Genomic DNA, 25,282 nt, shown 5'->3' with positions numbered 1-25,282 from the left:
TCACTGGGAGTACATTCTTGTCAAGTCATAGGACTCCTCTCTCCAAAAGAGTTTGCTTTTCCATGCTGCTGGAAGCAGAACAGTTTGGGTTGCAGGAGCCTTTAGAAAGGGGTCCTTGGTAGCACCAGGATTTGTTCACAGAATTTGTTCATGGGGTGATAAATAGTAGTGATAAGTGTAATGGGGGATGGGGTGAAAGAATACTTCCCACGCATTCCTCGCGTGTCGTAGAAGGCAACTAGAGGGGACGGGAGCGGGGCGCCAGAAATCCTCCCCTCCTTGCATTTTTTAACTTTCTAAAATGGGAAACAGAAGAAGGAGTCACGCAGGGAGTGCTCATCCTCCTCGAAGGCTCAGACTGGGGTGTCTAAATGTGTGTGGATGTAACCAAGATGTGAAAAAAGGAGAGATAGGTAGTATGTTTGAGGAAAGGAACCTGGATGTTTTGGCTCTGAGTGAAACGAAGCTCAAGGGTAAAGGGGAAGAGTGGTTTGGGAATGTCTTGGGAGTAAAGGCAGGGGTTAGTGAGAGGACAAGAGCAAGGGAAGGAGTAGCAGTACTCCTGAAACAGGAGTTGTGGGAGTATGTGATAGAATGTAAGAAAGTAAATTCTCGATTAATATGGGTAAAACTGAAAGTTGATGGAGAGAGATGGGTGATTATTGGTGCATATGCACCTGGGCATGAGAAGAAAGATCATGAGAGGCAAGTGTTTTGGGAGCAGCTAAATGAGTGTGTTAGTGGTTTTGATGCACGAGACCGGGTTATAGTGATGGGTGATTTGAATGCAAAGGTGAGTAATGTGGCAGTTGAGGGAATAATTGGTATACATGGGGTGTTCAGTGTTGTAAATGGAAATGGTGAAGAGCTTGTAGATTTATGTGCTGAAAAAGGACTGGTGATTGGGAATACCTGGTTTAAAAAGCGAGATATACATAAGTATACGTATGTAAGTGGGAGAGATGGCTAGAGAGCGTTATTGGATTATGTGTTAATTGACAGGCGCGCGAAAGAGAGACTTTTGGATGTTAATGTGCTGAGAGGTGCAACTGGAGGGATGTCTGATCATTATCTTGTGGAGGCTAAGGTGAAGATTTGTATGGGTTTTCAGAAAAGAAGAGTGAATGTTGGGGTGAAGAGGGTGGTGAGAGTAAGTGAGCTTGGGAAGGAGACTTGTGAGAGGAAGTACCAGGAGAGACTGAGTACAGAATGGAAAAAGGTGAGAACAATGGAAGTAAGGGGAGTGGGGGAGGAATGGGATGTATTTAGGGAATCAGTGGTGGATTGCGCAAAAGATGCTTGTGGCATGAGAAGAGAGGGAGGTGGGTTGATTAGAAAGGGTAGTGAGTGGTGGGATGAAGAAGTAAGATTATTAGTGAAAGAGAAGAGAGAGGCATTTGGATGATTTTTGCAGGGAAAAAATGCAATTGAGTGGGAGATGTATAAAAGAAAGAGACAGGAGGTCAAGAGAAAGGTGCAAGAGGTGAAAAAGAGGGCATATGAGAGTTGGGGTGAGAGAGTATCATTAAATTTTAGGGAGAATAAAAAGATGTTCTGGAATGAGGTAAATAAAGTGCGTAAGACAAGGGAGCAAATGGGAACTTCAGTGAAGGGCACAAATGGGGAGGTGATAACAAGTAGTGGTGATGTGAGAAGGAGATGGAGTGAGTATTTTGAAGGTTTGTTGAATGTGTTTGATGATAGAGTGGCAGATATAGGGTGTTTTGGTCGAGGTGATGTGCAAAATGAGAGGGTTAGGGAAAATGATTTGGTAAACAGAGAAGAGGTAGTAAAAGCTTTGAGGAAGATGAAAGCCGGCAAGGCAGCAGGTTTGGATGGTATTGCAGTGGAATTTATTAAAAAAGGGGGTGACTGTATTATTGACTGGTTGGTAAGGTTATTTAATGTATGTATGACTCATGGTGAGGTGCCTGAGGATTGGCGGAATGTGTTCATAGTGCCATTGTACAAAGGCAAAGGGGATAAGAGTGAGTGCTCAAATTACAGAGGTATAAGTTTGTTGAGTATTCCTGGTAAATTATATGGGAGGGTGTTGATTGAGAGGGTGAAGGCATGTACAGAGCATCAGATTGGGGAAGAGCAGTGTGGTTTCAGAAGTGGTAGAGGATGTGTGGATCAGGTGTTTGCTTTGAAGAATGTATGTGAGAAATACTTAGAAAAGCAAATGGATTTGTATGTAGCATTTATGGATCTGGAGAAGGCATATGATAGAGTTGATAGAGATGCTCTGTGGAAGGTATTAAGAATATATGGTGTGGGAGGCAAGTTGTTAGAAGCAGTGAAAAGTTTTTATCGAGGATGTAAGGCATGTGTACGTGTAGGAAGAGAGGAAAGTGATTGGTTCTCAGTGAATGTAGGTTTGTGGCAGGGGTGTGTGATGTCTCCATGGTTGTTTAATTTGTTTATGGATGGGGTTGTTAGGGAGGTAAATGCAAGAGTTTTGGAAAGAGGGGCAAGTATGAAGTCTGTTGGGGATGAGAGAGCTTGGGAAGTGAGTCAGTTGTTGTTCGATGATGATACAGGGCTGGTGGCTGATTCATGTGAGAAACTGCAGAAGCTGGTGACTGAGTTTGGTAAAGTGTGTGAAAGAAGAAAGTTAAGAGTAAATGTGAATAAGAGCAAGGTAATTAGGTACAGTAGGGTTGAGGGTCAAGTCAATTGGGAGGTGAGTTTGAATGGAGAAAAACTGGAGGAAGTGAAGTGTTTTAGATATCTGGGAGTGGATCTGGCAGCGGATGGAACCATGGAAGCGGAAGTGGATCATAGGGTGGGGGAGGGGGCGAAAATTCTGGGAGCCTTGAAGAATGTGTGGAAGGCAAAAACATTATCTCAGAAAGCAAAAATGGATATGTTTTAAGGAAAAGTGGTTCCAACAATGTTATATGGTTGCGAGGTGTGGGCTATAGATAGAGTTGTGTGGAGGAGGGTGGATGTGCTGGAAATGAGATGTTTGAGGACGATATGTGGTGTGAGGTGGTTTGATCGAGTAAGGAATGAAAGAGTGTTTTGAAATGGTTTGGTCACATGGAGAGAATGAGTGAGGAAAGATTGACAAAGAGGATATATGTGTCAGAGGTGGAGGGAATGAGGAGAAGTGGGAGACCAAATTGGAGGTGGAAAGATGGAGTGAAAAAGATTTTGAGCAATTGGGGCCTGAGCATGCAGGAGGGTGAAAGGCGTGCAAGGAATAGAGTGAATTGGAACAATGAAGTATACCAGGGTCGACGTTCTGTCAGTGGATTGAACCAGGGCATGTGAAGCGTCTGGAGTAAACATGGAAAGTTTTGTAGGGCCTGGATGTTGAAAGGGAGCTGTGGTGTCGGTGCATTATACATGACAGCTAGAGACTGAGTATGAACGAATGTGGCCTTTGTTGTCTTTTCCTAGCACTACCTCGCGCACATGTGGGGGGGTTGGTATTTCATGTGTGGTGGGGTGGCGACGGGAATGAATAAGGGCAGACTATGAATTATGTACATGTGTATATATGTATATGTCTGTGTGTATATATATATAATATATATATATATATATATGTATATGTTGAGATGTATAGGTATGTACATGTGCGTGTGTGGACGTGCATGTATATACATGTGTATGTGGGTGGGTTGGGCCATTCTTTCGTCTGTTTCCTTGCGCTACCTCGCTAATGCGGGAGACAGCGACAAAGTATAATAAAAAATAAAATAATATATATGAATTATGTACATGTGTATATATGTATATGTCTGTGTGTGTATATATATGTGTACATTGAGATGTATAGGTATGTATATTTGCGTGTGTGGACGTGTATGTATATACATGTGTATGGGGGTGGGTTGGGCCATTTCTTTCGTCTGTTTCCTTGCGCTACCTCGCAAACGTGGGAGACCGACAAAGTAAAATAAAAAATAATAAAAGTAATATATATATATATATATATATATATATATATATATATATATATATATTATATATATATATATATATATATATATATATATATATGAAATGTCTGTGTATGTATATGTATGAATACATTGAAATGTATAGGTATGTATATGTGCATATGTGGGCATTTATGTATATACATGTGTACGTGGGTGGTTGGACCATTCTTTCATGTTTCCTTGCTTTGCCTCACTGACACGGGAGACAGCGATTAAGTATGATAAAAAAGATATGTATGTAAGTGAAGATGTTGCTGGACTCCACCTACTCGAGTTTACACCATGAGTGAAAAGTCACCTGCATCACTGGGAGTACATTCTTGTCAAGTCATAGGACTCCTCTCTCCAAAAGAGTTTGCTTTTCCATGCTGCTGGAAGCAGAACAGTTTGGGTTGCAGGAGCCTTTAGAAAGGGGTCCTTGGTAGCACCAGGATTTGTTCACAGAATTTGTTCATGGGGTGATAAATAGTAGTGATAAGTGTAATGGGGGATGGGGTGAAAGAATACTTCCCACGCATTCCTCGCGTGTCGTAGAAGGCAACTAGAGGGGACGGGAGCGGGGCGCCAGAAATCCTCCCCTCCTTGCATTTTTTAACTTTCTAAAATGGGAAACAGAAGAAGGAGTCACGCAGGGAGTGCTCATCCTCCTCGAAGGCTCAGACTGGGGTGTCTAAATGTGTGTGGATATAACCAAGATGTGAAAAAAGGAGAGATAGGTAGTATGTTTGAGGAAAGGAACCTGGATGTTTTGGCTCTGAGTGAAACGAAGCTCAAGGGTAAAGGGGAAGAGTGGTTTGGGAATGTCTTGGGAGTAAAGTCAGGGGTTAGTGAGAGGACAAGAGCAAGGGAAGGAGTAGCAGTACTCCTGAAACAGGAGTTGTGGGAGTATGTGATAGAATGTAAGAAAGTAAATTCTCGATTAATATGGGTAAAACTGAAAGTTGATGGAGAGAGATGGGTGATTATTGGTGCATATGCACCTGGGCATGAGAAGAAAGATCATGAGAGGCAAGTGTTTTGGGAGCAGCTAAATGAGTGTGTTAGTGGTTTTGATGCACGAGACCGGGTTATAGTGATGGGTGATTTGAATGCAAAGGTGAGTAATGTGGCAGTTGAGGGAATAATTGGTATACATGGGGTGTTCAGTGTTGTAAATGGAAATGGTGAAGAGCTTGTAGATTTATGTGCTGAAAAAGGACTGGTGATTGGGAATACCTGGTTTAAAAAGCGAGATATACATAAGTATACGTATGTAAGTGGGAGAGATGGCTAGAGAGCGTTATTGGATTATGTGTTAATTGACAGGCGCGCGAAAGAGAGACTTTTGGATGTTAATGTGCTGAGAGGTGCAACTGGAGGGATGTCTGATCATTATCTTGTGGAGGCTAAGGTGAAGATTTGTATGGGTTTTCAGAAAAGAAGAGTGAATGTTGGGGTGAAGAGGGTGGTGAGAGTAAGTGAGCTTGGGAAGGAGACTTGTGAGAGGAAGTACCAGGAGAGACTGAGTACAGAATGGAAAAAGGTGAGAACAATGGAAGTAAGGGGAGTGGGGGAGGAATGGGATGTATTTAGGGAATCAGTGGTGGATTGCGCAAAAGATGCTTGTGGCATGAGAAGAGAGGGAGGTGGGTTGATTAGAAAGGGTAGTGAGTGGTGGGATGAAGAAGTAAGATTATTAGTGAAAGAGAAGAGAGAGGCATTTGGATGATTTTTGCAGGGAAAAAATGCAATTGAGTGGGAGATGTATAAAAGAAAGAGACAGGAGGTCAAGAGAAAGGTGCAAGAGGTGAAAAAGAGGGCATATGAGAGTTGGGGTGAGAGAGTATCATTAAATTTTAGGGAGAATAAAAAGATGTTCTGGAATGAGGTAAATAAAGTGCGTAAGACAAGGGAGCAAATGGGAACTTCAGTGAAGGGCACAAATGGGGAGGTGATAACAAGTAGTGGTGATGTGAGAAGGAGATGGAGTGAGTATTTTGAAGGTTTGTTGAATGTGTTTGATGATAGAGTGGCAGATATAGGGTGTTTTGGTCGAGGTGGTGTGCAAAATGAGAGGGTTAGGGAAAATGATTTGGTAAACAGAGAAGAGGTAGTAAAAGCTTTGAGGAAGATGAAAGCCGGCAAGGCAGCAGGTTTGGATGGTATTGCAGTGGAATTTATTAAAAAAGGGGGTGACTGTATTATTGACTGGTTGGTAAGGTTATTTAATGTATGTATGACTCATGGTGAGGTGCCTGAGGATTGGCGGAATGTGTTCATAGTGCCATTGTACAAAGGCAAAGGGGATAAGAGTGAGTGCTCAAATTACAGAGGTATAAGTTTGTTGAGTATTCCTGGTAAATTATATGGGAGGGTATTGATTGAGAGGGTGAAGGCATGTACAGAGCATCAGATTGGGGAAGAGCAGTGTGGTTTCAGAAGTGGTAGAGGATGTGTGGATCAGGTGTTTGCTTTGAAGAATGTATGTGAGAAATACTTAGAAAAGCAAATGGATTTGTATGTAGCATTTATGGATCTGGAGAAGGCATATGATAGAGTTGATAGAGATGCTCTGTGGAAGGTATTAAGAATATATGGTGTGGGAGGCAAGTTGTTAGAAGCAGTGAAAAGTTTTTATCGAGGATGTAAGGCATGTGTACGTGTAGGAAGAGAGGAAAGTGATTGGTTCTCAGTGAATGTAGGTTTGTGGCAGGGGTGTGTGATGTCTCCATGGTTGTTTAATTTGTTTATGGATGGGGTTGTTAGGGAGGTAAATGCAAGAGTTTTGGAAAGAGGGGCAAGTATGAAGTCTGTTGGGGATGAGAGAGCTTGGGAAGTGAGTCAGTTGTTGTTCGATGATGATACAGGGCTGGTGGCTGATTCATGTGAGAAACTGCAGAAGCTGGTGACTGAGTTTGGTAAAGTGTGTGAAAGAAGAAAGTTAAGAGTAAATGTGAATAAGAGCAAGGTAATTAGGTACAGTAGGGTTGAGGGTCAAGTCAATTGGGAGGTGAGTTTGAATGGAGAAAAACTGGAGGAAGTGAAGTGTTTTAGATATCTGGGAGTGGATCTGGCAGCGGATGGAACCATGGAAGCGGAAGTGGATCATAGGGTGGGGGAGGGGGCGAAAATTCTGGGAGCCTTGAAGAATGTGTGGAAGTCGAGAACATTATCTCGGAAAGCAAAAATGGGTATGTTTGAAGGAATAGTGGTTCCAACAATGTTGTATGGTTGCGAGGCGTGGACTATGGATAGAGTTGTGCGCAGGAGGATGGATGTGCTGGAAATGAGATGTTTGAGGACAATGTGTGGTGTGAGGTGGTTTTATCGAGTAAGTAACGTAAGGGTAAGAGAGATGTGTGGAAATAAAAAGAGCGTGGTTGAGAGAGCAGAGGAGGGTGTTTTGAAATGGTTTGGTCACATGGAGAGAATGAGTGAGGAAAGATTGACCAAGAGGATATATGTGTCGGAGGTGGAGGGAACGAGGAGAAGAGGGAGACCAAATTGGAGGTGGAAAGATGGAGTGAAAAAGATTTTGTGTGATCGGGGCCTGAACATGCAGGAGGGTGAAAGGAGGGCAAGGAATAGAGTGAGTTGGAGCGATGTGGTATACCGGGGTTGACGTGCTGTCAGTGGATTGAATCAGGGCATGTGAAGCGTCTGGGGTAAACCATGGAAAGCTGTGTAGGTATGTATATTTGCGTGTGTGGACGTATGTATATACATGTGTATGGGGGTGGGTTGGGCCATTTCTTTCATCTGTTTCCTTGCGCTACCTCGCAAATGCGGGAGACAGCGACAAAGCAAAAAAAAATATATATATATATATATATATATATATATATATATATATATATATATATATATATATATATATATATATATTTGAATAAGAGCAAGGTTACTAGGTTTAGTAGAGTTGAGGGACAAGTTAATTGGGATGTAAGTTTGAATGGAAAAAAATTGGTGGAATTGAAATGTTTTAGGTATCTGGGAGTGGATTTAGCAGCAAATAGAACCATGGAAGCAGAAGCGAGTCACAGGGAGGGGGTGAAGGTTCTGGGTGCAATGAAGAATGTGTGGAAGGAGAGAACATTATCTCGGAGAGCAAAAATTAGTATGTTTGAAGGATTAGTAGTTCCAACAATGTTATATGGTTGCGAGGCATGGGTTATAGATAGAGTTGTATGGAGGAGGGTGGATGTGTTAGAAATTAGATGTTTTAGGACAAAATGTGGTGTGAGGTGGTTTGATCGCTTAAATAAGGAAAGGGTAAGAGAGATGTGTGGAAATAAGAGGAGTGAGGTTGAGAGAGCAGAAGAGGGTGTGTTGAAATGGTTTAGACATATGGAGAGAATTAGTGAGGAAAGATTGACAGAGAGGATATATGTGTCAGAGGTGGAGGGAACAAAGAGAAGCAGGAGACCAAATCAGAGGTGGAAGGATGGAGTGAAAATGATGATTTTAAGCAACTGGGGCCTGAACATACAGGAGGGTGAGAGGCATGCAAGGAATAGAGTGAATTGGGATGATGTGATATACTGGGGTCAACGTGCTATCAAGGGACTGAACCAGGGCATGTGAAACGTCTAGGGTAAACCATGGAAAGGTCTGTGGGGCCTGGATATGGATAGGGAGCTGTGGTTTCGATGCATTACACGTGACAGCTAGAGACTGAGTGTGAAGGAATGTGGCCTTTTTTTTTTTTTTTTTTTGTCTTTTTTCCTGGTGCTACCTCGCTGAAGCAGAGGGTAGCAATGCTGTTTCCTGTGGGGTGGGGTAGCACCAGGAATGGGTGAAGGCAAGCAAGTATTGAATTTAAGTTTAGTATACAGCATCTGGTAATGTCATGGTGCCCAGAATTAGCAGTGGCTTGTCTAATTAATTAAGATATATGTGGTAGCTGCAGGTAGTATACTTTAGAATTTTGTTGTTTGTATCTTTAGTATGAAAGTATTGGCTTTACCTTTGTTATGCATATTTTTCATAATTCAGGAGCATGTAGATAATGATTTATCTTATAATAAGAGCTTCATCATGTTGTGCTGAATACTCACAGTTGTCTTTTATCATTAATGCTTTATTATGAAATATTGTACACTTACAATTCATTGTTGTATGACATCATTTTTAATTTGATATGGTGTGTAATATGTAATCATTTAGAAGATACTTGTGATTGAAAAGTTATAACCTCTCTATACCATATCTTTATCTTCTGTACCATAACTTCATTATGTTACTGATAAATGTAAGAGAATCTAATATCGAATTTAATGAAAGACATGCTCTTTTTGAAGAACTACTAATGAAAGCATGCATCAAGTGTATGTTCCTTCAAGTATCATATCAGTGTATCATTGAATGTTAACAAATTTTCATCTTTTAATTTCTTAAGTGGCAAGCCCATTCATTGAAAACTAATGACTTCATGAACAATCCACAGGTTTTTCAGAAGCCGACATCGCAAGAAGCCTTTTATTTACTGTCAGCAATGATATTGGGCAGATTGCATCTTTATATGCAATGTTGCATGGGTTAAAGAAGGTGAAGTATCCAGTTTATTCTTTTGTACAATGTAACAAAAAGTGATTGAGGAGAGAGTGATTATTCAGGAGTGGTAGAGGAATCTTATCCTTGAAAAAAAAGGAATACTAAGCTTGCTTCTAATGCACATTGCAGAAGGTTACATTGGGGTGGGAGCCCAAAAAGACAAACATATTAAAAAAGGTATGCAGTACTCTATGCATATATGTGCAAAACCTTTCTGCCTCAGGAGTCCTCTCTATGGGGCTTCCACAGTGTTCAAGAATCCTGCCACAACCAGTGTGGGACCACAAGTCTTAGTGTGTGATAGTGTGTGTGTGTGTGTGTGTGTGCATGTGTTTGAAAGTTCCATCATGGACATAATAGACATTTTAAAATGTTGAAATGGTGTTTTGGGATTTGGAGCTGGGTAGTGTTCAGAATGCAGAGAAGAAAGTGTAACTCTTATCTGGAGAGTAAGGCATGTGTCATAGGTAGAGAGGAGAATGAGGTTCTAGGTGAAGGTTTGTTTGCAGCAGGGGTGTTTGATGTTATCATGGCTGTTTAGTCTGTTTATGGATGGGGTGATAAGGAAAGTGAAGTTGAGGGATTTTTAGGATATGGATAGGTCTGCAGTTTAGCAGGGGCTGGGTTGCTTGGGAGGTGAGTCAGTTATTGTTTGCTAATGACTTTACTGGTGGCATATTCAAGTGAGGAAATGCAAAAATTATTTCAGAGTTTTGAATATTGTGTGAAATGAGAATGATGAGAGTAAATGTGCATAAAAACAAAGTTATTAGATTTAGCACTGGAGAGATACAGGTTAGTTGGGGGGTTGAGTTTGAATGGAGAAAACTTGGAGGAAGTCAAATGTTCCGGAGTAGACATGACGATAAATGGAGCTGAAGAGTCATAGGAGGGGTAGGGGTTGCTAAGTTCTTGCGAGCATTAAGGAATGTGTGGTAGGAGAGGTCATATGTGGGAGGGCAAAGATTGGCATGTTTGACGGTAAAATAGTCTTGCCAGTGTTGTATGAGTGCAAGGCATGGGTTCCAGATTGAGAATGTATTGAAAAGGGTGAATGTGTTATAAATGAAATGTTTAAAGACAGTATGTGGTGTGAAGAGGGTTGATTGAGTAAAGAATGGTAAGGTAATAGAGAGGTGAAAGTATGGTTGAGGAGGCTAAAGAGGGTGTGCTGAAAAGGTTTGGATATGTGGAGAAAAGTTTAGTTGTTATAAAGGGTTTTCAGATCTGTTAAGGCTTGGTAAACTAAGCCTTATTTTTCAAGTTCACATAACTTGGGATTTTTAGTGTTGGTAAGCTACATATTGGTTTTTGTACAAAATTACTCAGTTTTTATTTGCTCTTATATTTTCAGATAGCAGTGTGATAAACTTTCTTGGAAGTTCCCCAAAGAAGATTAGGATTTGAAGACAAGATATCAGTTCATAGATACATAATTAATTCTCTTTTATTCATTTGTACTAAGTCATGTCTAAGTTTTACTTTTGAATGATCACATATAAGCTATACTTTGTAGTTAACAATGCAATTTTCAATAGGTGTATTTTGGTGGATACTTCCTACGGAACCACCCTGTTAGTATGCACACCATTAGCTTTGCTATCAACTACTGGAGTCGTGGAGCAGTGCGGGCACTCTTCTTACGACATGAAGGATACTTAGGGGCCATAGGAGCCTTTTTGTGTGGAGCAGAAGAGTGTGGTATGGAACTTTTATATTCTGTACTTAAAATACAGCATATAGGTGTTAACTATCATTGAAAGACCCAAAGGTATCTACTTTATGGCATTATAGCATCAAATAGTTTTAAAATGATATGAATATTAACATCGGATAGTGTAAGTGAATTTTATTGACCACTGTATTTGCATGCAGACCCAGATAAATACTCTTGGGGAGAGAACTATGCTGGATCCTCTGGTCTCCAGTCTCCTTTGCCTCATCCTCCAGTGGGTGGATGGCCTGGTGGAACAATTGACCAGCTAGAGATTGATCGCTGTGATCAGCAGCTGACATTTTTTCCTCTACTGACCCATCCTGAGGAGTATGTACCTGATGCTGTAGACCTCACCAAGGATAAAGAAGCCAGGTAAATTGCTATATGCTTTTATTTTTATTTTTTTCAGGAATGAAGACTTGTATTTCATCATAATAGTTATTTTTTTTATTATTACACATGATTGCTGTTTCCCGTATCAGTGAGGTAGCACCAGGAAATAAACGAAGAATGGCCCATCCACTCATATACACATATGTATATACATAAATGCCCCTATACACGCACACACACGCATATTCATACTTATTATTTTTTTTATTTTTTATTATACTTTGTCGCTTCTCCCGCGTCAGTGAGGTAGCGCAGGAAACAGATAAAAGAATGGCCCAACCCACCCACATACACATGTTTATACATACATGTCCACATACGCACATATACATACATATACATATATATATTAACAAATACACATATACATACACATAGACAGACTTGTGCTTATATATACACATGTACATATTTATACTTGCTTGTCTTCGTCCATTCCCGTCACTACTCTCCTCCACAGGAAACAGCATCACAACCCCCTGCTTCAGTGAGATAGTGGCAGGAAGACAGACAAAAATGACCACATTCATTCACACTGTCTCTATCTGTCATGTGTAATGCACCAAAACCACAGCTCCCTATCCAGTTCCACATGATGATAAATAGTGCTCGTGTAATGGTGAAATATATCACTGAATTCTTTGTAATATCTTAATTGCATGTACAATGATTACCAGTGAATTAAGTTCATTGGAGAATTTAGTATTAGCATACTCATAGCCATTGAAAATGATTTAATCTATAAGAAAGTTTTATAGTACAGAGATTAAAAGTACATATATGAAATTGAGTTAAATCTGAGCTCTAAGACTGGTGTAAGATTGAGTATGTTCAATGAATATTTGTAAGGTATTTTAGAATAAGAAGTTTGGTTTACCTTTCAAGAGTGGAAAAAGTAATATAGGGAATTCAATGCATTGATTAAGTTTCAAAGCTGTAAGACTTCTTATGTGCTTTTGAAAATATGTAATTATGCAGCTAATGCTTATATTATACTGCTTAAAGAATATACCATCTTGTTCTTGTAGAGACTATTGGCTATCCTGCTTTGAAGGCTCGCTAGGAAGTTTTGTGAATCGTGCAATCTCCTCTCAGCCAAACAGTCCAGATAGTAGAGAAAGAGCAAACAAATTTCGCGATAAATATCTGCAGCGACTCCGCAACCTAAAAAATCATCCATTGTAAGTGCACAGAGTGGTTATACTATGAATCCCAGTTACTATACTGTATAATTATGCAACTTAAGGCATCTTACAGTAGGAGATACAATGCTTTTATGATCGTTTTTCTTTGTCACTTTGTACTTAACTATATTCTTTCTGTGCCCACTCATACTTTTCAAATATTGGCTGATTGGTATGCTTTCTCTGTGTTATATATAGTGAATCTGTACTTTCCTTAGATGTTTGATGTCACCTCTAAGTTCAGTCTGTTTGATTGCAGTCCAGTTCTTGCTTTCTGTATCTCTGTAGGAAACCAACATCCAATGAGGTATATTACCAGTACTACCCTCCTAGATATCAGGAGGGTTATTGACATCTGCGTAGGGAGCCAGCACTTTAGTGGTTGCCAAATTGCACTCCTCTAACCCAGGTAGCTGTTTTTTCTTTTTGCCTCACTAACTTGTGGACTACTGGCATTCTGTCCACAAACATACAATCTTTCCTTGTCATGTGTAGCACTTGACAACACTTAACTCACGCAGCTCATTCTTCGTAACTCTAGATTCTCCTGTGATGAGCACTATGCACTAGCCCTGCCTTTTGGCAAAATGGTAGGAGCACTAAATATAAGTAGTCATGGAGAACATTTGATAGGAGCCTCTGCAAACACTGCACTAGACCTGCCCTCTGCCAGTGGCCAGTTAAGGGTGAGGCAATAAAGGCTAAGAAGCACCGCTGGAGTTCTTTAGTTAGGGGGACTCTGTTGCTGAGGCCACCCCTTCGAGGAAGTTCCAATTGGAAAAGGCGTCAGAGATTTAGATAGATAGATGGAACTCCTCTTTGTCAACTTCACAGAAGCTCTGATGATACTCGTCTGGTCAGGTTTGAGATTTGCCATCCCAGTATGTTTTCCTAAAGAAGTTAAGTAGTTCAACTCAGTTTGTTCTTTTTTACATCTCCATTTGGTGCTTAGGTTCATATTTGCTTGCTTTAATGCCACCCCAATAACCACATTCTCGGTCATGCACTGCATGATTACTTTTTCAACTATGAAGAGGTCCTTGGACATTTGTGGTAATTGAAAGGGAGATACAAAAGAAAGATTTATGAATAAACAGAAGCATGCTGAACAGAGTGAGTGAAGAAGAGAATTATGGAGTACTATACTGAAGGAACTGCCTTCTAGGAGAAATCTGCAGTTGTGTTAAAGTCATTATGTATCAAGAAGGTTCAGCATGAGCCAACACATTGTAAAAGTAGGAGAAAGTTTATAAGCCATAGATGGTTGGACAGATTGAAATTATATATTTCTTACTTGTAAAAAAAAGTTTGTTTTCTTCAGCACTGTGTGATCGTTCAGCCTTTTATATTTGAATAATTTTTTTCTGATTTTAGTACTCTTTTTCACACACTATTTCTGACATGTTACGTAAGTGTTGGCTAATTTTGCTGTCCTTTGTTATTCATTGTTGGGACATAGATAGTTCTCCCTGCACTTTCATGTCTTCTTTCCTTTCTCTTCAGGCAGAAGCCAATTTATCCCCTAAGAGAGAACTAAACTGTCATGCAACACTTTTGTATCATCTCACTAAAAGCTGTCTGCTTAGCATTTAGGGCATCATCAGCCTGCACCCAGTAAGCAGTTAATTCACTTTTGTATCTAGGGAATGATATGAAATTGCTGTTGAGCTAATTTTAAGATAGATTTGATGATAGATTTTTAGTGAAGCATCTACATGGAATGTCACTGATTATGCTAGAATTTGCTTCTAATGTTTTTTTAAATGAATGTATTCATTTGATATTTACGGCTACAAGAGTTATAGTGTTAACAATGAAAGTTAGAGCATAGATTACTCCTCTGTTACAGTGCTTATGGTAATCTGACCGTTCGAAGTCTTTTGGACATGAGAGAGCACTGTCTGAACGAATTTGACTTTCCTGATCCTTATCTGCAGCAGAAAAAGGTACTGTTACATATGTGACTTTTTTTATATCTCATCAATTCATTGTTGACCAATGCCTAAGTGAGTTTACTGTATGCCTGCTTGGACCAGTTGCATATGTTAAGACCTAAAGGAAATACATGATGTCTAGAAATTAAAGTTTCATTTAAAATTGCACTAAATAAACAAAGATTATATATGTACTTTGCATTGTTCCATGGCATTCAATGTCCATGCTGAACACAGGAAACTCCCATTAACATTTTGTACATATGTCTTTGTGCCTAAAAACCCGTAATTGCTTAGGTGATTGACCAAAGATTGTTTAGATTGAGTCAGTGAGATAAACAAAATATTTTTGGAACAGCCCATTCTTTCCATAAGAGAATAATTGTAGCTATCAGAGACAGAAATACATAGGTGTTTGTCAGAAGTGAGTTGTTTTCTTTTCCATTGCAGTTTTCTCAGTGTTTTTTGATCTTTCATCTTTACTAACTTGTTGTTTTCTGCTTTCCTAGAAGTGCTTAGTGCATGAGCTTGAAATGGAGTGATGAGCTCACTGTACTAGTCTTTAAAAGTTTAGTCCTGTAGGTAAATCAGTTAATCAGGATTGTTAATGTTGCATTACTACAAGACAGTGGTGTTTCATAAATCAGAATTTACATTGCCAAGGCAATATAGATTATTAAGCATTTTTCATTTTTCTAAAAAAATTTATTGATTGATTGGTTAATATGAAGTTGATGTAGTAGTTTGTTATTATTAGTATAAAGTTGTTATTATAAAATGTATTATTTTTCCAGTTAGAAAATGAAAATGCTCTGAAACTACTTAAGGACCACTTGAAGTTCTTGGATGAGTTAGAATACAACAAACGTCAAGAATCTTTAGTACAAGGAGTTCTCGCAGGCAATGTGTTTGACTGGGGAGCCAAAGAAGTGGTACAACTTATGGAGAAAGGGCTTGGGTTCAGGGAGGCTGCAGATAAACTCCAAGGTTGGTTTCTTTTTTGTGTTGTTTATGAATTTTTTTTTATTTCAGTCAAGCAAAATCTTGTATGCTATCATCTTCATAGAATAGCTTAGCTTATGCAGAATCTCCTCCATGCTCTACAATTATCAGCATCTTTGAAACATTCTTCTAGTAGTACCCTTCTCTGATGAATATACTCCTACTTGCTCTACTACTGCATTATCCATGGTCCTCGTCTACACTGATTCCCATTCTTCATTCTCAGGTTTATGATTTTAATGACTCTTCAGTTCCATTACTTCACTTATCCATATTATCTTGGTACCCTGTTACTCCATTTGTACATTAACCACCCTCTTTACAGTACTACATCTTGTAAATTCCTAATCCCTCACTATCCATTCTTGAAATATTATTGTAACCTCTCAGAAAAAAAATCTAATGGATGGATCCATATCTCAGTTAACATATGATGACATAGGTTTTATCACTCCTAACAACTCTTGCCACATATGTTAGAAGTTTGAAAATCTCATGTAAACATGCCAAACCTTGAATTAAAGTTTTCTCAAAATTGAATTACCTTTTCTATTATGAAAATATAGACAGTAAGTTGTCTCACCTTTTTCCCACGTGGAAGCACTGTTACTTTGCATTGTTCCATGGAAGCATTACCACAAGTAAAATAGAGTTGTCAGTTGGATAGATAACTTCCTTGTGATAGTATGAGTAATGTTTTGTGTTCCATTGATGATTCTTTTTCTTCATTCTCATCAGAACTGTTGTTTTACCTTGCGAGGCATATAACATTGTTTGAAAAATTATATTTCAGCCATTGTTAGCATTATTTTTTTTTATTTATATTACCTTCCTGCATTTTAAGTTTTCTTATATATCTTTGTCAGTTATGATAATGCAACCCATGTTCCTTTTGTATTAAAGTACCTAATATATTATTGTGCTGAAGCATAGAGTGTATGATTTGATAAGTGTGTTCATTTCATTGTCATATTTAATGATACTCTCAGATCTCTGACACAACATGCAGATTCATAGAGAAGATTCTGCTTTCTTTGTATTAATTTTGTGAGTTTCCATAATGAATGCTTGTTACCTCCTCTTATATGATAAATCTGTACAAGCTATTGTGCATCTTTGTATTCCACTTATTTTTTAACATAATTATTGTACTCCAGTATATTGATGGTATCATCCTGCTTGAAGTGAGCTTTGGTAAAGCATGTTATTTTTAGAGGAGTTGGATGCAAGTGGTCATGGAACAGAGTTTACAAGACACCTCTTGTATCACTAATATATGGGACATGTTTCAGCTCGCCCATGGCTACATGATGATCTTGATGCCTGGATTCAGAGGCAGCAACAGTCTCCCTATAAGTGTGCAGTTATATTTCTGGACAATTCTGGCTGTGACCTTGTCCTTGGGATTATCCCCTTTGCTCGAGAGCTGCTTGTCAGAGGGACCAGAGTAAGTTTATTGTTGCCTGTTTCTATTTCTTCTTCTTTATTTATATCCATATGGGTATTCTGAGGATACAGCAGCTCACATATCTTGCTCAGGCTGCAAATTAGGGAGCAAAACATGCCTAGCTGATGATGGTCAAGTGACCATGTTATCACTTCAAGTGACTGAATAAGTCAGTGTCTCATTAGATATAGTGTAAAATAAAGGCTTTTATGCTTTTGAAACTCAGTACTAAATGGTAGCTCCTACTCACACTACTTTACCTCAACACAGTCAGATTAGTATTTTTCATTCCAAGATCTCACATGAGAAACAGCCTTTTGCAATGGTGATAGGAGATATTAGATCATATGGAGATGACTGCTTAAACAGTTTTTGGTCATATGAGAGCTTTGAGGTTTGTATGTTCTTTGCTTCGGCTGAAAATTAAGATCACCCTGTTTGTGAGTTCACTCTGGGTTAGTAATACCTACCCCTATCATGTCTGATTTATACTCAAAATTTCCAATGACTGACTGACTGGGATTACCTCTTGCCATTTTATTAAAAGCATTCATAGAAAGGGCTTCAAAAATGAATATGAATAGGATAAATGATATTATCTTATATAAAAAACAGAAGTCTTCCAATTGCTATATGGATACAAGAGGAAGGTGAAGTAGATATAGATTTTTTTTTTTTCTTCCTTGGTTGCCATTTTCTACTTAGTAAGGAAGCACCAGGAACAGACCTACCTCTTGACCTCCTATTGGTTTCTCTTGTACATATCCCATTTACTTACACTCCTTCCCTACAGGTGTTGTCCACACCCAGCTTTTTTCCTCCTCCTTCACTAGCAACTTAACTTCCTTATCATACCTCTCACTACCCTTTTACATTCCTCGAATGCCCAGTCATCCCTCCTTCTGTATGCCACTTACTTTACCTGCTTGTGTGAGCACTGCTTTCGTATGTAAATTTCATTTCTCATCCACTCCCATAGTTTTACCTTCTGGGACCTCATGCCGTACTTCACCCAGTCTCTTTGTTTGACTCTGCATACAAGAATCTTTTCAAAGCTCACTCATTTCACCACCTTCATCTCACCTGTCATTTGCTGACACCACTACAAACTTTCACACTAGCCTCCACTGAAATGTAATCATACATCCCAACAGCTGCCCCACAGTGCATTTGCACCCAAAAGTCTCTCTCATTTGTGTGTCTATAAATCCAATAATGCCAGTTCACCCCTAATACTGTTATACTAAAACTAGTTTGAAAAATATTGTACTGATCCTTACATGGCTGGTGAGTGGCAATTTCTCTCTTCAGAAAGGTGCTGGATGTGCTGCATCATCACTCATCATTTAGGAATTAAGAAACAAAATGTTTTTCCTTATCATATGGGTATAGTCACAAGGGAAAGGTGGAGACCAAGAAGGAGGTAGAAATGAGTGAAAAAGGCTTTGAATTACCTTGATCTAAACTCCAAGGGTGTAAGATATGTGCAAGGGACAGAGTGAACTGGAATGATATGGTTTATGGGGGGGTTGACCTGGCAGTGGGCTGAACCTGGGCATGAAAGTAGTCAGGGGAACCACAAAACAATTGTGGGGCTTGGCATTGGATACTGAGCTCTGGTTTTGGTGCATAATACAGGACAGCTGGAGAGTGGATTTGAGCAAGTGGAATAGTCATTCTTCAGTTCCTGGTGTTTCCTCATGAAGATAGAAAATAGCATGTTACTCATTAGTAGATCTCTTCCTATGCCCGTATGATGATTATGAAGCTGCTAGCCATGACAGTGAATAGAAGTGTGATAGTGTTTTTGCTTTATGAAAAGTGCCATGTATGTTGAAGTAAATCATCATGAAGTTCAGGTGCTGCTGTCTGTTGTTGGGTGTTGGGTGTGGGAAACTTTATGTTTACATTGTTTTTGATGAGCTGTCAATGGTTAGGCAACCATTTGAGCTGTCCAGTGTAGTATCTTAGCAAGAAATAGAAGCTGTTGCTTGATTTCACAATCATATTGTCGTGAATAGGAAATCATTCCTGTTCCCCCTCCTTGATTGATTTACAATTTTTTACATGAGAAACTTTATTAGAATTCTTGAATGTAAATATATGGTGATTAAGTGATATAAATAGAGTTAAGGGATACATTGGGAATATAGTATTTATAGTGGGTGAAAGCTTGTAAAGACAACTCAAAGATTGCCTTAACAAAGTAGAACTTGCAAAATATTGGAAGACATTGGTTTAAGCATCACATTTAGGTGAGACTGTGACACATTAGGATGTGATTGATATTTTCTGTGACTGACAGGGAACTACAGAAACCTTTGCCTTAAAGCCTGCTTTCTGAGAGGTAACATAAACCCAAATCATAGAGTGATTGCTTACTCCTCAGCCACTGTCTACTAAGACTGACTGGCATGAGCCAAGCTGACTTGAAAGCACCAGTTATAGGCTAAGCTAACTACCATTTAACTACCCCCTCTGTAGGCAATAACACATGCAAATGAAATCAAGAAATGAGCTGTTCCCTTAGTTTGATTTGCCTATCAAGACACATATCACATCTGATAGTGGTTGACATTCTGTTAGTGGACTGAACCAGGGAATGTGAAGCATCCAGGGAAAACCATGGAAAGGTCTCTGGGACCTGGCTATGGAAATGGAGCTATGGTTTCAGTGCATTGCATATGACATGCTTTGTCATGTGGGAGCAGACTAAAGTGGAGTCCTTTTGGCCTTTTGGGTCCTCCTTGATGCTCTCCTATGTTTGCTAGCAGACAGTTTGCCTTTTTCCAGATTCTAGCAATAAATTAGGTACAATATCAAGGGTAAGAAAGATGTGTGGTAATAAAAAGAGTATGGTTGAGAGAGCAGAAGAGGGTGTTTTGAAATGGTTTGGTCACATGGAGAGAATAAGTGAGGAAAAATTGACAAAGAGGATATACGTGTTAGAGGTGGAGGGAACAAGGAGAAGTGGGAGACCAAATTGGAGGCGGTAAGATGGAGTGAAAAAGATTTTGAGCAATCGGGGCCTGAACATGCAGGAAGGGGAAAGGCGTGCAAGAAATAGAGTGAATTGGAATGATGTGGTATACTGGAGTTGACGTGCTGTCAATGGATTGAACCAGGGCATGTGAGGCATCTGGGGTAAACCATGGAAAGTTTTGTTGGGCCTTGATGTGGAAAGGAGCTGTGTTTTCGGTGCATTATACATGACAGCTAGAGACTGAGTGTGAATGAATGTGGCCTTTGTCTTTTCCTAGCACTACCTCGTGCGCATGGGGGGGAGGGCGTTGTCATTTCATGTGTGGTAGGGTGGTGACAGGAATGAATAAAGGCAGCAAGTATGAATTATGTACATGTGTATATATGTATATGTCTGTGTATGTATGTATAAGTATATGTTGAAATGTATAGGTATGTATATGTGCGTGTGTGGACATGTGTTTATATGCATGTGTATGTGGGTGGGTTGGGCCATTCTTTTGTCTGTTTCCTAGCGCTACCTTGCTAACGCGGGAGACAGCGACAAAGTATAATAGATAAGATATGAATAAATCAATCTCTAGATGTTGTAACTTACCTCCTGCTAGATAGTAATCATACTGAAACCTTCTTTCACTAGTCCCATCCTCATCACCTGATGCTTACTTGGATTGAATTGCATCATCCATTTATCAAACCAGCTTTGAAGTTTGTTTGTTGTGCTAAACAACAATACAAATAAGTAGCTGCCTCATTTCACACACTTACTGATCATGTAATTAAAACATGTATTTCTGTCATTTGTTAAGTGCAGAAAATCAGTTTTTTGGTGTAGAGACAGCTTTCTGCACTTGATGAAGATGTGAACTATAGAGACACTTAGTAGCCAACACACATCCTCTCCTGATGCTACTTACATTTTGAATAGACAATTCTAACCAAGGAGCCAAATGATTTCTTTTTGAAGACAATAAATTACCATGTAGATGGATTGAGTAGACTACCAGTTAGGAAAGCTGATGTGTTACATAATTAATATACTGTAGTCTGTTCAGCTGAGTATGATATGCAGGTTCTCAGTAGCCATTGGTAAAAAATATGAGTGATCAGTATCGAGTGGATAGCTTCCCATTCTGTAAGGTATATGCTGTTTTTCATGAGTCGCATTTTCAAGCATACATCTTATCAGTATGTAAAAGGTTTAAGCAGAGAGAATTCTGTGTACTACAAAACACTTTGTTGGTTTCCTTATGAATACAAGTAGCACATGAGTAGACTCATTAATAGATTAACACATTATGATTCTTGGTGTCTTCAGGTTGTGCTCTGTGCCAACAGCAAACCAGCCCTTAATGATGTAACAGCTGAGGAACTCAGAATGCTGATGAAGCAAGTGGCTGCTGTATGCCCTATCATTAGTAAGCACCTTGAAACTGGCATTCTTTCTATACGAGAATCGGGTCAAGCATCCCCTTGTCTTGACCTTAGGTAAGTTCCAGGGGAATATTGTTAAACTCTAAAGGTGATATTGATTGAGAGAGCAGAAGAAACACTTGGGTATGAATATTAAATCTTCAGTTAAGATTTTTAAACAACCAGATGATGCCAGACAAGTGCTTGGTAAAGTTTTACAGAATCCTTGTATAATCCTTCCCAGAAAGCCATTTTATAAATGGTCCATGATGTTCAGGGGAGATGGGGACACATGTCAATTAAAAAAGGAGCAATTACTAATTTCTAATTGAAGGTGGTATGAGGAAGTGAAAATTTTGTGTACAAGAAAATTGACAAAAATTAGGTAGTTAAGCAAATTCTGTGTTTTGTAAAGGAGGCTAGGAATAAGGTGGGCAGTTGTAAGAGAGTAATTTTTAGTAAAGAATGAGCATGGTATGAATTAAGATGTTTTCTATTAGAGCTCTTTTTTTCCAGATTTTTTATGAGTCACTCTGTAGAGTAACAGAATGTTGTGTATCAGTTTAATAGTTAAATTAACATGCTCTCTTAAATGCTCTTCTATTTATCATGTGAAATTTTTCAGTCGTCTTCCACTACCACTCGTAGATGAATTAGTGCAGTTGGATTGTGACCTTGTGGTGGTAGAGGGAATGGGACGAGCTGTCCACACAAACTTGTGCACCCCACTCACATGTGATTCACTTAAGCTTGCTGTCATTAAAAACAGGTGGTTGGCTCACAGGTAGGTTCCACTGATTCAAAAGGTTATATTTTTGTAATGCTGAAATCATGTATCTGTAATATTGTACTCATTTTTGCAGCTCATAAACTGATTGTCCATAGTAGTAGTTTAGTTTGTTAATTCAAATTTGATACAGATACTTTTACTGGAATATCTTTTATGGCATTACCATTATGGAGAATGCCCAAGAGGAAATCCTTAAATAGTATTTTATCAATAACATATTACTCTTTAGTGTTACTATAATCACCATACTTTGAATTCTAACCTTGAGTCTTGATTATCTTATCCTTAGTATCCAGTGTCACCTTATTGTTTAGACTACTATAGCTGTATGAATTCTTTGATGTTTGACCCATATATCATTACTCCATCTAGGCATATTTCAGTCTCACATTTTTTAATGCCAAAGTCAATTAGTAGCAGAGGCCCCCACAGATGTATATGTCACTATAAGAATAATAGAGAGGAACCAGATAATGGAATGGTGTTTGAAAGTTGGTTGGAGACAGATAGAAAGTCTGAGGGTGAAGAATTGAAGACAGAAAAGTGAATATGGAACTTTTAAGTGTTTATGGCTGTGAGTAAAGGATAAAAATGAAAAATGTGAGATGTAGTGGTTAAAAATCTGAAGAAAAGAAGCATTTTTGAAGACAAAAGGTGCGGAGGTGTGACAATTCCACATGCATGAGATTACACTGCAAGTGAAAAGTGACCTTTATCAAGGCTGTATCATTAGGCATACAGTCTCATCAAAGAACTTATAACTTCAAAGCAGTTCATTTCCCTGCTACTGAAAGTATTGTAGCCTTGGAGGTGCAGAAGCCTCTGGAAAGAGGTCCATGGAACTCTAGCACTTTCTTTGAAAGAGGTCCACGTATAATCACAAGTAAATAGATTAATAGCTAAATAGATAGGTGCAAAGAAGAGGTATTTGTGAAAGCTAGTGTGTGTGTAAGCTAAAGTTGGTAAATTGCTCCTGAAAAGATCATTGTTGTTTTACTAGACTCAACCTGCTTGAGGTTACACCATAGGTTAACTTTAGTGAGACTGTATCATTGTCATTTAACAGGAGAGAGAACACTCTTATTAAAGAACTTTTCACTTCAAAGGAATCCATCATTTTGTTGCAGCTGGAAGTAGTGTAGCTTTGAAGCTGCTGGAGCCCCTTCAGAGAAAGGGGTCCTGCTGATAATAATAAAAGATCATGGTAATTGGATGAATGGACAGGCTTCAAATTTATCTCATAAGTGGAACTTACAGAATGGAAAAATAGAAGGAAGAGATCAGAGAATGCTAAAAGGTAGGCAGATTGTTGCATCAAGAATAAAGAGAAAAATTGAGCCACTAGATATATTAAGGCTTGTTGAATGAATGGTGCAATCTTTACTCTTATATGCGAATAGTTGCTAATACTGTTCAGGCTGATTTTACTGTTTTTTCTAAGTGGTAGATGTTGTTAAAAAGAAATTGTTAAAAAGAGAATGAGAAAATAATAGGTAGATTTCATTTTATAAAGGGATCAGTTAACAAAGGAAATAAGTGGAGTGCTTGGGCTGCATGTATGTGATAAGAAATTAGGTTTAGAGGATGAAAAGAAAAATACATTTTTTGAGCAAGATTTGTGGAAAAAGATATAGGGAAGGCTGATGATAAGGTGGAAGTTCAAAGAAAGGGAGTAGGTGTATGAGTGGGTAGGCTGTCTGGTGGGAGTGTGTGGAAATGTATGGCGATAAAGGTGTGTGGAGAGGGTTTTGTATGAATAAAATGAGTAAGTACTTAAAGATTTACATTAAGGTAAGATGATTGGTATAAATGTAGTTGAAATGTATGGAAAAGATAGAGTATCAATGTGTGTAGATTTGAAGTTCCAAGTTACAGTTTTCTTTAGATAAAGAAGTTCTTTGATAAAAAAAAATGCTTTTTATCATTTTTCCAGACTCGGCGGTGATATGTTTTCTGTCATGTGTAAGTATGAAACTGGAATTAGAAAAATTGATGGTGTCTCCAAGAGAGCTGCAAATGCTTTACCCACAGCAGCGTCCTAAAAACATGAATTCACATTTGGTGTGAGATTATAGGAATATTTGAAAATATAAGGTTGTCACATACTGTGTGATGACAAATGTGAGTTCATATAATGTATTTATGCTTATTGCATATTGTTTTGCCATGATGGAAACATAAGAAGCATTTGGGATGATAGTAACATTAGCATAAATTTGTTCATACTAAATGTGTTCTGATGGAAACAGTGGAAAACTTTCAGTATGAAAATATGTATCGTGTAATATATTGTGAGATGTATAAATTTTTTTATTAATGTGATAGTGTTTGAAAGACAAAAGACAGTAAAAATTTGATGTAGACTTAAGAAACATTACAATATACACAAAATAAAGCTTTATTTCATAAACTGAAGCTATGGGTCATTACATGGTAATTTTAAGGAAATTTTCCATTGTACAGTTATCATGTAATTCATATTGGATGAATTTTCATATAGGTATTGTTCATTTTTAATACTGAAGTGCTCATTATGTTTAGTGTGATTAAAATGCCATCCAAGAAATGTACTGTGTGCATTAAGCATATTCTAAGAAAAATATGAAATTGACACCAGTACCTTGAAGAAATATACTGTTACCTTTACCACTTTTTTTCTCTCATAATTGATTCCCAGACTCTTTGTGAACAGATATTTTTTTCCTGTGGAGGCCAAATAGTTTTTTGTTTTTTTTTGCATTTGAAAAAACTAATTAGAAACAAGCTTTATGATTCACCATAATATGATGTCTAAACTTACACTTGTCAACACTTATGAGAAGCATGCTTTCCAGGTCACCATGATAGGATGCCTAAACTATCCTAGTCAAATGCCCTTCATCTTCAAACAGCTGCACACCGCTTTGATTTTAAAACTAGTTGGTTGGTTCAC

General features: G+C 38.6%; 1 protein-coding gene across 3 annotated transcripts in view; it reads left to right on the top strand.

The window, feature by feature from the left end:
• The window catches only part of LOC139766376 (4'-phosphopantetheine phosphatase), a 51,246-nt gene extending 26,250 nt beyond the window's left edge, over positions 1-24,996 (top strand). For all 3 annotated transcript variants that reach the window (XM_071694921.1, XM_071694920.1, XM_071694919.1), the window contains 10 exons: positions 9,382-9,482; positions 11,027-11,189; positions 11,364-11,577; positions 12,627-12,779; positions 14,632-14,728; positions 15,511-15,703; positions 17,011-17,165; positions 21,466-21,635; positions 22,186-22,344; positions 24,284-24,996. In XM_071694921.1, coding sequence (XP_071551022.1) covers positions 9,382-9,482; positions 11,027-11,189; positions 11,364-11,577; positions 12,627-12,779; positions 14,632-14,728; positions 15,511-15,703; positions 17,011-17,165; positions 21,466-21,635; positions 22,186-22,344; positions 24,284-24,392 — 1,514 coding nt within the window. In that variant the 3' untranslated portion in view covers positions 24,393-24,996. The remainder of the gene's footprint in view (positions 1-9,381; positions 9,483-11,026; positions 11,190-11,363; positions 11,578-12,626; positions 12,780-14,631; positions 14,729-15,510; positions 15,704-17,010; positions 17,166-21,465; positions 21,636-22,185; positions 22,345-24,283) is intronic.
• Positions 24,997-25,282: the final 286 nt, after the last annotated feature.

This window comes from Panulirus ornatus, chromosome 57 (genome assembly GCF_036320965.1).
Source record: "Panulirus ornatus isolate Po-2019 chromosome 57, ASM3632096v1, whole genome shotgun sequence".
NCBI lineage: Eukaryota > Metazoa > Arthropoda > Malacostraca > Decapoda > Palinuridae > Panulirus > Panulirus ornatus.
The sequence above is the reverse complement of the archived record's forward strand: the minus strand, read 5'-3'. Positions and strand labels throughout refer to the sequence as shown.